At 35.5% G+C, this 13,407-nt stretch overlaps 1 protein-coding gene across 1 annotated transcript in view; it reads right to left on the bottom strand.

The window, feature by feature from the left end:
- Positions 1–12,662, bottom strand: part of LOC148946166 (vacuolar protein sorting-associated protein 28 homolog) — a 41,599-nt gene extending 28,937 nt beyond the window's left edge. Inside the window, exon 1 of the mRNA XM_089097620.1 lies at positions 12,532–12,662. Coding sequence (XP_088953746.1) covers positions 12,532–12,593 — 62 coding nt within the window. The 5' untranslated portion in view covers positions 12,594–12,662. The remainder of the gene's footprint in view (positions 1–12,531) is intronic.
- Positions 12,663–13,407: the final 745 nt, after the last annotated feature.

Below are 13,407 nucleotides of genomic sequence, written 5' to 3'. Positions count from 1 at the left end.
CTATGCAACCCAAATATTCAGTTGGCAAAGGTGACCAAGGTAGAAATGCTGTACAGGTAAAATGTAAGCACTTGACCAATAATGAACAAAATGTTTTGTCTCTGGCAAAAGAATCTTATATAAAGTATACTAGTAGATCTCGCCTTGCAAAAACAAGAGAACAACAAAAGAAATAAACAAGCAAACAAATTGTCAGAGGAACATGCTGATAGATTGAGTCACATTAGTCAAGCTCAAAGAAAGAAACAGAGGATGGAACTCATCTAATAGAACTGGAATCTGTAATTCTCCTGCAAAATTAAACTAAAGAAGAAAACTTCCATTAATTCTCTTTTGGGCATGTTCAGTGTATAAGATGCAAGGATATACATGTGTATAGGGGTGGTATATCTAGGTAAGAAACTTTCTGCTAAAGGTCACATTTATATTTCATTTGGAAGATTGCAATAATTAGAAGGATTGTGAATTGAAAAACTGGACTGTAACAAGCTTAGAGGATGGATACCTTGCAATGAATATGCAATACAAGAATTGGAAAGAATGCAAAACATAAACAAGCAAACCAACCAAAGCCACAGTTTCTAGATTCTCTACAGTTTGGTTCAAAATTTTACAATGGTATGATTATACCAGCTGGGTCCACCTTAAACATGTTACCAGATATTGTCTCAACTGAGATTTTTGCAATGAAATCAGAACCCTAAAAAATCGAAAATAACTAATTGAAGTTGTCTGCTCTCAATGGTTCCAAAGTAAAATTAACTTGCTAATGTGTTATAGATAGTAATTAATAAGTTAACAAGAAACCAAAGCTGCAGTTCCTAGATCACCCTACAGTTTGGCTAAACATTTTAGGAAAGTAAGGTATTACCACCTGTCTCCACTCTAAATGCATTTCCATATACTGACACCTAAATACTGCTTGTGCAAACAAAAAAACAGAAGACTACAAGTCAAAACTAACCCACTAACATGTTAGACCTTGACTCATTAACAAGAGAGGTTGTCTATGGTTAAGGTATCAGCTGCAAGCAGATCTTGCTGGAGCCAAACATGTTGCCGAATTTCAAGTGTCATGATGAGCAAAGGGCTTGCAACATGAAAAAGTACAAGTGAGTAACTTGTTAACTTGCTTTACTTGTTAATTACTATGTCTAACATGATAGCAAGTTATTTTAACTACAAAACTGTTGGCAATTGATTAGGCTACTACCTGTGCAATAAAAATAGAAAACAAAGAAGTTGAAAATGACTTGTTAACTCACTTTGCTTGTTAATTAATATGTGTAGCTTGTTAGTGAGTTAATTTAACTATGGAAGAATTAAGAGAAGACAACTTCCATTAATTCTCTATTGAGCATTTTTAGTGCATAAAATCAAAGGATGTACAGTAGATAAGTGGTTGAAGGAATTGGAGATGTACAAGCAATGGGTTATAGAGCAAATCTAAACAGTCATATGGTAAAAATCCCTCTGTAATAGAGAAAAAAAAAACAGAAGACTACAAGTCAAAAATAACCCACTAACGTGTTAGACCTAGACTAAACCTAGACAAGAACATCCCTATTACTTCAATTGGACAAAGCCTCCCTGTTTTTGCTGACGCAAGTCCAACTAAATTTTCAAACATCTCTTTACCCTTAATTTCTCCCTCTGATGTCACAGTGAAATTTCGAAAATTTAGAAAATCAAGTATTTACCCATTTGATATTCCAACAGATTTAATCAACGCCTTTGCAATTTTGTAACTGGAGTCATTTTTCTAGCACTCATTGCCTTGTATACTAGGTGCATACCAAACAAGCTTCCATATCTAATTCAGAAAGATAACAAAAAGGTAACCATATTGGCAACCCCTGCAAGGCTATATGGCACCATAAAACAGCAGGAAATATGGAACAATCAGAAGTTCAAGCAACAAGGGGATGCTATAAAGGAGAGAGAAAACCCCAAAAATCTAAATATTATCAGAACCCCAAAACCTCAATTTAATGTACTGGGAAGGTCCCTATAGAGCTGAAAAAAAGTAAAAGATGCATAGTAAAGAGTATAAAGTGGCCAGGTGGTTTAATAAGTAATTGGTTTGTTTCTAAAAAAAAGAAATTTTTCAAAAAAAAGCAAAGACCCATATTAAACTTAAGATGAACAGAAATGATGTCCTATAGTAACTCAAAAATAAAATCACTAACAACAAATAAATGAAGCCCAAAACAAACAGAAATTAAAGTAAATAATCACACTGAATATAAAGTTAATGTGTACTAATATAGATCAATATATAATTCCTAAAACAAGTAAGAACTAAATTAAATGTTCAAATCAAACTTAAAATGAACACAAGTTGCTACAAACAGGAGTTTTGCTACCACCCCTCCTCCTAGACTGAAACTGAATGTTTAACATACAATGATACTAATTCCTGAAATCTCAGCAATTTAAGATTCTATTTAACTATATGTTTTTATTTTTCAATGCTATAAACAAAAAACAAAGTTCATAATACATTCTGTTTTCAGTAAACACAAATGATGGAATAGGCTTTAGAAATTTTATGGTTAGGGAAGGGGGCAGTAGTCAAACTCCTGTTTGGAGTAATTTTATTTTTTTTTTAAGTTTGATCTGAGTATTAAATTTCATTTTGACTTGTTTTGGGGTTTATTTAATCAAATATACCAGTATATGTTATCTTTATGTTTGATATGATTCTTCATTCTTTTCTGTCCATTTTTGATTGCCAAAGTTGTATTATTGGTTAATATAATGAATGTTTCTCTAGTCTTTCAGATTTTTGGCTTTGGAATAATTTGACTCTTGCTTTGAAATGATTTTTGGACTAAGATTTTGATTCAACAACTATTTCTCAATAATATACTCAAAAGAATCCTCCTAGGAGGATGTTCAAAGTGTACCATATGATTGAAAATGGAACAAGAGAATGAATATATTCAAGGCATCACTCAACTCTCTTTATTTCTGACTCAGTGAGCATTTGCTAGGTGTTGTATGGAAAACATATTATTCTGATAACCTGGACACATAATGTCTTTTTATTGACTTCAATATCCCTTAAAGGTTGAGGGAGGTTAACACCTCCCTCAACAAAGCTGAAAATTTTTACTTAATGCCCTATAATTCCTGAAGTACTGCACAGCAATTTCAAAAACCTTGATGAACATGGTATCTTTTGATTTAGTCCAATTTGCCTCTCCACATTCCCTGAAAGTTTGTGCTAAATACCATCAGCCATTCCCAAGATTTTATGGATATGCCCTTTTACAACTGGGATGCAGGTAGTGTCTCTTGATTAATTTCAACATCCCCCTTAGTATTCTCTGAAAGCTGAAACTTAAGATGCTTGACTGTTCCTGAGATATTGTACACATCATTTTAACAACATGAATGCACCTAGTATCTTTTGATTTAGTCTTTTAGTCATTACTGAGATGTTGGAGATATATTTTTTTGACAACCTGGTTGCATCTAGTGTCTTTTGGTTTAGTCCACAGTTCATATAATTATCCAGTAAGCTTATCACAGATCATTTCTGGTCTTTGTTCTTGGTGCGAACAAAAAGCTCCTCCCACTTCTTTGTGCAGTTATTAATAGCGGGTTTCCACTTGTTTCCGATTGTTTTGCGTCTGACTTGTCTACCCGTGAAAAGATCTGATGCCGCTTATGTTTCTACGTTCTCTGGAGCACTCGCACCCCAGTCCAGATTTTTATAATGGGAGAGATAGGGAATGATCATACTGGATAATTATATGAACTGTGGTTTAGTCTAATAACCCCTGCTACTTTCCCTGAAAGTTTAAACTTCAACCATTAACAGTTCCTAAGATATTGTAAATACACCCATTTGAGCAACTGGATTCACATAGTCTTTTGATTTAGTTCAATGTCAACATTCTTTGAAATTTTCAGATGATAATCTTAGCCATTCCTAGGATATTGTAGATAAGCCCTTCTGACAACCTAGATGCACAATGCCATTTCAACAAGCAGGATGCACTTAAAACCTTTTGATTTAATTCAGTGGTTCTAGGTGTAGTAGTAGAAGTAGCAGTAGTATTTGTAGTCACAAGTCACAGTAGTTGAAGTAGTCACAGTCATAATTGAAAGTAGTTGCAGAAGCAGCTAGAAGTAGTATCATTTGCAGTCACAAGTAGCCACAAAATTGATTAGTTGCATTCATAAGTATTCACACTCTTTAGTAGTCACAGTCACAAGTTGCAAGTAGTCACAATCCCATCAAAAGTAGCCTTAATTGCAGTTGCAAGCAGTTGTAGTCACAAGTAGCTACAGGTAGTCATAGTCACAAGTAGTTGTAGTTTCAGTTTCAAGAAGTCACAGTTGTGGTCAGAGTATCACCAGTGATACCAGACAGTTTGGTAAGTCAAAATGATTATGATTAATTCTACTGGTGATGGGGCATCGAGTAGGTTGAGAGATTTTGAGAGAGACCCATTAGATTTAATAAAAATTTCTGCAGATTGTGGTTTTTCGGATGATGATTATGATATTTCTATTAGATCCCTCCCTATTAACAAATATTTACTCCCTAATGAGATTAACGGACATGTTTCTCCTGGTAGTGTGAGGCTGACGAGTTTAAACTGTTGCGGGTTGATGAGTAGTTTGGACCATTTATCTTTGTTCCTTCCATGCTACCGAGTTGATGTATTAGCTGTATGTGAGACTTTCTTAAATGAGTCAACTAGTCACCTAGCAAATATTAACGGTTACAATTTTATTTCTAAGACTAGGAATGACAGATCGAGAGGAGGCCTTGGTTTTTTTATTCATAATGATATTACTTACAGGATTGTTTCGGATTTTGATTCTATGTATGAAGAAATGTTGTTTGAGTTTTTGGTTGTCGAGCTTGATTTTGGTAATGAAAAAGTGTTGTGTTGTTTGTTTTATAGACCACCTAGCTCTTCGGTGCAACATTTCATAAGTAAGCTGGAAGCGTTTTCTTCGATCGCAATTGAGCGGATTCGGAAGATTATGTACAGTGGGGGTTTTAATATTGATATAAGTAATGCTAGTCATGCTCTTTTATCCACATATTATTCACCCTCGGCTTTTGATTTTTTGACACTTTGTCTTTTGCTGGGCCTTCTCCCAGCTTGTCGTATTCCAACTCGAGTTGTAAGCTCGACAGCAACGGTGATCGACAATATTTTTCTGAATATGGAATTTGATTCGTGTCATGTTATTATCAATGACACGTCAGACCACTTTATGCTTTTGATGGAGATAAAAACTGGGCGACAAACGGCGACTCCGATCAAAACAACTAGAAGGCTTGATGCTACATCTGTTCAGCGGTTGAATGAACTGCTGCTTAAAATTGACCCCTCTCCGTGCTTAGACTGCGAGGATGTAAATCAAGCTTCACAGTATTTTGTCAACGAATTTACCACAGCACTTAATGTGGCTTGTCCGATGTCTTCAACCCGTCTAAGACGTTACAACAGATCTAAAAAGCCTTTGGTTACACGAGGACTACTAAGGTCGATCCAATCAAAGAACAGGCTGTATAAAATATATCTATCAAATCCCGATGAAACAAATCAAGCCTTTTTTAAAGCTTACAGAAATTGCTTAACCAAAGCTCTCAGGTCTGCTAAACAGCTCTACTATTTGAAGGCATTCAATAGCGCACATGGATCTCCTAAGAAGGTATGGACATTAATAAACAATTGTATCGGCAAAAAAAAGTTGAATTCTTTTCCGGACAAAATGATGCCCCCAGGTGGTGATACAGCTGTTAAAGGAAAACTTAACGTCGCCAACATGCTCAACACGCACTTCGCTAAAATAGGTGAAAAGACGTCGGAAGAGGCATCCCAAAAATCAACGCCAAATTCTGCTGATTTCAAAAGTTTTCTACCCTCTTCTACTGACCAATCCATATTCCTCACTCCAGTCTTGTCTGCTGAATTGATGCTTGTACTTCATCAACTCAAAAATGGACACTCAGAAGGAATCGACGGATCTTCTACGAACTTGCTTAAATCGATTATGCCTAGTATAGTAAATTTTCTTGTGCACATAATTAATCTTTGTTTCAAGAATGGTATCTTCCCTTCATGTATGAATTCAGCCCGTGTCATTGAACTACACAAAGGGGGAGATATAAAAGATCCGTCCAACTATAGGCCCATATCTATTCTATCTGCTTTCGGAAAAATTATTGAACGTTGTTTGTACGTGAGGATTATAAATTTTCTTGACAAGAATAGTTTTTTCAGTAAGTCCCAATTCGGGTTTCGAAAAGGACATTCTACTGAGCATGCTATTTTGGCAGTAACCCAGTTTATTCATGATGCCTTGGATAAGGGTGAAATTCCAGCTTCTATATTCGTGGATATACGGAAAGCGTTTGACACTATTTGTCACATGATTTTAAATGAAAAATTGTCTAATTGTGGTATACGTGGTCCGGCTAAATCGATAATATTGTCATATTTAAGCGATAGAGTCCAGTGTATTGATGGGGGCGAAGTTATATCAACGTCTTCGAACCAGTCAAATAAAGTTGGAGTGCCCCAAGGTTCAATTCTCGGCCCTCTGTTGTTTCTAATTTATGTTAACGATATTAGTAATTCAGTTGAGTACCTAGGGCTGACCGTTCTCTTCGCAGATGACACAGCCTGTAGTGCCTCTGGAATCGATGAAGATCGTGTCAAACATAACTTAAGTCTAGTATTCAATAGACTAGTAGCATGGTTTACGGCAAATAGGCTAGCTCTGAACACTTCAAAAACAAAGTTTATGGTATTTTCGCGTACGTCACAGGCACTTCCATGTCTGAGGTTGATTAAGTCATCTGTTTCAGGTATGGATATATCACGTGTTGAAATTATTCGTTACCTTGGTGTGCTGGTTGACTCAAATTTGAGTTGGAAGCCGCATATAAATGGTATAAGATTGAAGCTTGGAAGGAACGTAGGTATTATGCAACGTATGAAATTCATTTGGCCGTTCGAAGCTATGCGTTCTATTTATTTCGCTCTTGTTCATTCTTATCTAAATTACTGCCCACTTATTTACTTGAATACTTTCAGATCCCATTTAATTCCGCTTCAGAGGCAACAAAATAAGGCGCTTTGTATTTTAAAAAGTTATCTTCCTTCCCCAGCGTCTTTCCCCAGTAAGTCTTCTACAAAGAGTTTGTATTGTTTATTGAATATTCTTCCTGTTGAACTTGCAGTTACTTTTAACTCGATATTATTCAAGGTTAATCATAATCTCCTGTCACTGCCCAGTTATTTCTTTGCTTTTGATTTGTTCCCAGTTGTTCCGCCATCTTCTCATCTAGCTCGCAGCATACGCAAACTATGCCAGCCGTTGATAATTTCAGAGAGGTCCCGGTTTTCTCTACAAAATAGTGTGGTTGCTGCGTGGAACCAATATGAATCTATTTTTGATTTTGATGTGTCGATCGGAATTTTAAAAAATAAAATAAAATCATTCCTTTTGGACATTTATTAGTCAAATATTATTTTCATTATTTTTTTTTTTTTTTTTTTTCTCTTCTTATTTTTCGATCTCTCTTGGATCTTGATATCCTTCTTCTTGTCCCATTGCTGGTTGAGAGTTGTTTATGTATCGTCGGGTGGGTGTCTGCCGTGATGTGGTGAGTAATTAACCTTACATTTATTGATTTATTTATATTGGTTTGTGAAGTCTACCATTTTGAATGAAAATCCGTATATTTCTTTATTGTTTTTCTTTTTTTATCTGTGCAAAACGAGCTTGTCTCACTGCCAGATATCTGTATATATTTAGTGTCATTATGTAAGATTGAATAATAAATGAACCTGAACCTGAAAGTTTCATGTTAATACCTTTAGTCATTTCTAAGATATTGCAGCAATGCCCTCTTGATAACCTGGATACACATAGTGTCTCTTGAGTTAGTAATGCCCTCTTGATAACCTGGATGCACATACTGTCTTTTGACTGAGTTTAACATCCCTCTATGTATTCCCTGAAGTTTCATCTTAATACCCTTAGCTGCTTTGGACACACCAAGGATCATTCATTCTTTAATTTTCTTTCAAGATAATTAATTTTCCATTATCTTCTTAAAGTTATCCTATAGCCTACATCTTCTATGCTACATTGTTAAATTTTATAATGTCCTATATAATTCTGAAAACTACTTTAAAATATATGGAAATCATATGCCTAAATTAGGTACTCTCCATGAATTTTTTAATATGTGACTCTTTTCTTCAGATAAATTCAGTGGCAAACAAGCAACCTCAATGGCATTCACCAATTGGAAAATTCATGGAGAATATACAGGCTATAGCCTATATTTGACCTTAAAGGGGGGAGGGATTGAAATAAAGTGAAGCACTTTCAGGAATGATATAAACAAGTATGGTAAATTTCTAGACAAGCCATTTTTTGCAATCTTGGAAAGTAATTGGGCTAGGAAAATGAAACTTTGAGGGATGGATCTACAGATTAAAGTATGTCCTGTGAAAGGTATTTTGAATTACCCACCTTGCCTTTCTCCCTCTCAAGAGCACTGACCTTTAAAAACCTTTGTGCTATAACAATGAAAACTTGTAATATAAATCTTTTGCTTAGATGAAGTACAAGAAAGGTATTTTTAGCTTTACAACTTTGCTCAATCCCAATTTATCAGGTTTCAAAGATCTGCAAATACATTTCCTAAATTTAGAAAAAGTCCATTGATATGGCTTAAAATTCTACTCAAATAACAGGAATTGCATTTTCAAACTAAAACCAGAAAAATAGAAACTGAAAAATTAAGCTTTAATGTTGTTTTGTCAAAATTCTAATAGGAATAAACCTGTCAAATAGGTGAATTTCTAAGACTTAGAAACCAGAAGAGGGTTAACATAGTAGCTTGGCAATACCTTCCCATAGTGTTTTTGGCCCTGGATTCCTTACTGAAATTTTTGTATTCCTAACCTAATCACTTTCCAGCACAACAAAAACCAGCTTGTCTAGAATTTTCTCAGAAAACATCTAAAAAAAAATCGATTAGTTTTCATAATGTTATAGTGTGTATAGATGTATGAGCAGTTCACCACATAAGGAGACATTTTAAGAAAACAATTCTTTCTTCATAGTTCAAGAAGTTAGCTCCAAGCATGTCTTGAAATCTTTTGGTTGTTGCTTCTCTACGAGTTTAGTAAAAGCAATAGTGGGATCTGCTATGTGAAGACTGTTGATGAGTTTTGAATTGCATGTCCAAATTTGATATCTCAGTAAGTATTTTGCAAAATGAAAAAAAGGGGAGCAGATTTTTAATTTATCAACATTTGTAACAATCTTCCAGAAGTGTGCAATGTAGAGGATGTGGGAGGAGCAACAGTGTTGTACAATGTTACAAAATAACAGCAATTAAAATGAAGCTTAGTAGACTATGAAAGCATAGACAGCCAATATGCTGCATTTGATGACTTCTGTAAGAAGAGGATGAGTATGAGACATGATGTTTCTAATGGGAAAATCAAGATAAATAATTTGGTCTGATGGGCAAATCTCTGAATTACCTAGTACAATTTCATGAAGAAGTGGGCCTTTCCAGTTAAAAACCATAACACCAAACTTTACAGCATTAAGTTCAAGACCAGATTTTAAATATTCTACTTGCAGTTTTATGAAAGTTTCAGAAATTTTGCCATAAATTTGGCTAATATTAAAAATCTCATCAGCATAAGTTACTAAGGAGGTATTGAGGCCAGAGAGAATGCAAAGACATCTCACACTGCTCCTAAGGTTCAAGGTCATAATTACTGAAATAACAAGGTGAGGCAATTGCACCTTGCCTGGCTCCTCTCTTGATTGGTATAGTTCTATCCAGTGGCCTTGCCATTTCATTTTGCTTAAGAGGGATTTTAAGACAGACTCATAGTTTATTATATATATGCCTTTGGGATCTAATGATAGCCAAATTTACTCATCTTGTAGCAGCCCTTGAAAGCATAAGAGGGTGGATCAGGGAGTCAATGGCGTGGCGAACATCATGAGTTGTCAAGACGAGTGAACTATCTGTAGAAAAAGCATCAAGCAGAGCATTAGCAAGAACTACAAGGATGTCTAATATGCAGATATATACCCAAAATTGCAATCTGAATCTAAATATAATCTTCATTTGCATCACAAATGAACTTCACCCCACCCACATGCAGGAGCATCCCAAGGCTCATTTCATGGGGGGGGGGAGGGGGTAACCTTTGTAAATTTTACCAAATTACTACCTGATTTATGCTGATTTTTCTGCAGATATCAAAAAGTTTGCTAAATTTTGGCCAATTTCTGCCAAAATTTTTACCTTCAGCAAAAATTTTACTGAATGTCAAAAAAGTTGGGGGGCACCCCCCCCCCCTCAGGAGTCAGGACACACCTTCCCGCATAATGTGCAAATATATAGACTACCCTTATTTGGATGTATTTAGGGGTGGGTGGTAAAGTTCATTTGTGATGCAAATGAAGTTTATATTTAGATTCAGAGTGCAATAATGGGTATATATTTGTACATTAGGGGAGTGGGGGTATATACTCTGTTAATATATATACTACTACTACTACTAACAACTCACCACAGCACCAAGCCGCCTGAGGCCAACACAGCTATGCAAGGTTCTAAGAAATTCATGGATTTCTTAGAAAAACAAGGAAAAAAGGGAATATAAAGGTTCTCCTGCTGCAAAATATATTAACTAGAATTATTGTGCATATTATGAAGTAAGAATTGGCTGCTTAACCTGTCTCCTTATGTGGTGGACTGCTCATAGGCTACATCTATACTGTTATAGTGTTTTATTCTTGGGGGGGGGGGGGGGAAGGCAAACTACTAAATCTGAGCCTTATTTTCAGACAATAAAGAAGGTATTGCTTTAAGAACCACTTTAGATGACGAAAATATAACTTTCAAAGGTAGCAAGTAACAGAGCCTATTTGAAGAGAATAAAAAAATGGTAATTTATTGTTATTCATATTATAGATTTACAAATAAGATAAACATACCACTTGATGCCTTTTTTATGCTCTTTCCAAATATAATAATCATTTTTTTTGGAAATGAATTTTACCCCCCCCCCCACCCCTATATATACCACTTCAAGGTATATATTTGCACATTAGGGAGGTGGGAGGTAAGTTTAAACTTACCTATCATTTACATCAGAAATAAAATTTACCCCCACCCCCTTAATATGCAAATATATACCCTGAATTGGTATATATATAGGGGTGGGGATAAAATTCATTTCTAACAAAAATGATCATTATATTTGGAGAGAGCATAAACAATAGGCATCAAGTGATATGTTTACTTTATTTGTAAGTCAATAATATGAATAACACAAAATTTACCAAAAAACACTTTTGTGCTTACCTTTGGTAAAATTCTACTTTAGCCACTTATGGCTATCTTGAAAAGGGGTTGGGTAGGGAAAATGAAACTTTCAGGGATGGTTTTACAGGCTAAAGTATGTCCCAGGAAGGTATTTTGAAGTAGCTACATCCACTCCTCCTCTCTCTAGAGGTTCTTGACCTTTAAAAATATGTGTGTTACAAAAGTGAAACCTTGCAAAATAGATCTTCTGCTTAAATGAAGCACAACAAAATTGTTTTCAGCTTCACAACTTTGCTCAATCCTAATTTATAAGGTTTTAAAGATATGTCAATACATTTCCTAAATTTTGAAGAAAAAAAACATTGATATGGCTTAAAATTATCATCAAATAACAGGATTTGCATTTTCAGAACTAAAGCCAGAGAAAAAGAAACTGATAACTGAAAATCAAGGTAAAATGTTGTTTTGTCAAAATTTCAATAGGTAGGCCTATAGACTTGTAATATAGGCAGATTTTAAGACCCTCTAGAAGGAGAAGGAGTGGAGGTAGGAACTTCAAAATATCTTCCTGGGACATACTTTAGCCTGTAGGCCTAGACCTATCCCTGAAAGTTTCATTCTCTTAACCTAGGCTAACCCCTTTCCAAGATAGCCAAAAGTAGCTAAAGTAGAATTTTACCCTTATCTTCTACCTGGCAGATGGAAAAAGCTAGAAATTCACCAAACACATTAGCCTAAAGTGTGCTTCAATTAGGCCTACTAAATTCAAGTAGTGAATTAGGCTAATCAAGGATATTGCCCCTCAATCTTATAATGCAGCAGACAGATCTAAGGAAACTTGCATTCTGCATGGATTACTACAGTAGGCTAGCCAGTAAATTTGCAAAGGGCCTTATAGGCCTAATTTAGCTAAGATGAAAGTAAAAACATCATTTGATGCCTTTTTATGTTCTTTCATAATTCAATAATTAATTCTGGGGCTAATTGCATATTAAGCCCTTATAGGGGCCCTAATAGTATTTTATAGGAATAATGAAAGAGCATGAAAAATCATCAAATGATGTTTTCACTTTCATCCTAGCTAAATTATATGGCCCACAGCGAATTTACCATGAAATTTAAACGCCAGATAGATACGCAGGGCCTTCTGACATCGAGGCTTTTCTGAATTAACCTACTTTTCTCTTTCCCTTGCATTTCTGTACAACTTGACTTCTTCATTTAATTCTGGCCTGTACATTTTCTTCAAGAGATTTCGTTGAGTTCTTCATCAGCAAAACATCTGCGTAAAACAACACTGCCAGTTCCAGTTCCAAACAAATTTGTAGCAGGGTATATGAACTACCAATAAGCCCTTTACCTTTCACCTCTTTGATTCTCCAAAAAGTATCATCAGACATTTAGAAATCCATTTTCCTCATCTGTAACCAAGTCTTCTTATCAGTTAAAAAAACCAATTATCGCAATTAAACTTCTGAATTCAATTGATGGGTTGGGGGAAGCGTGGGTACTTGAGTCACCTTTCCCAGCAGTTTAAGAACTATAGGCCGGTTTGTACCAATACTGCTCTTCATGCTAGTCCCCGAAGCCGCGCCACGCCGAAATGACAGCGACGAATCTGTGATTCAGTATCGGCGGCGGCGCGCCGAAATTTTTTTGGTGGCGCGCCCCCGATTTTAGACCGGCGGCGCGCCACGGCGCGCAAATTTTTCTGATTAAAAATAATAATAAAATTCCACTTCACCAAGCACGTTCAATCTCGATTTTTTTAAGGATTTTTTAATGGTTGGCTAAAAACATATAAGAATAATTTGACAACACAGGAATTTGTTGGGCCGTGCGGAAAGTGTTTATGTTCACCGTCGATCAGACCAAGTAGAATTCTCATTTTTAGCCACTAGACCCAGGAAAACCTATGTTGTGTTTATGTTTAACATCGCATTGTTCCTATAAAATCCCTTGTTTAGTCATTTCCTTCTTGTTAATGATTTGGGCTAATGTGTGTATAACTTTCAAAGTTTGAACTTAAAACATCTCCTTTTCATCAAATAAAT

The sequence above is a fragment of the Artemia sp. Qi Xiang Cuo genome, chromosome 12 (genome assembly GCF_049724085.1).
Source record: "Artemia sp. Qi Xiang Cuo chromosome 12, ASM4972408v1, whole genome shotgun sequence".
NCBI lineage: Eukaryota > Metazoa > Arthropoda > Branchiopoda > Anostraca > Artemiidae > Artemia > Artemia sp. Qi Xiang Cuo.
The sequence above is the reverse complement of the archived record's forward strand: the minus strand, read 5'-3'. Positions and strand labels throughout refer to the sequence as shown.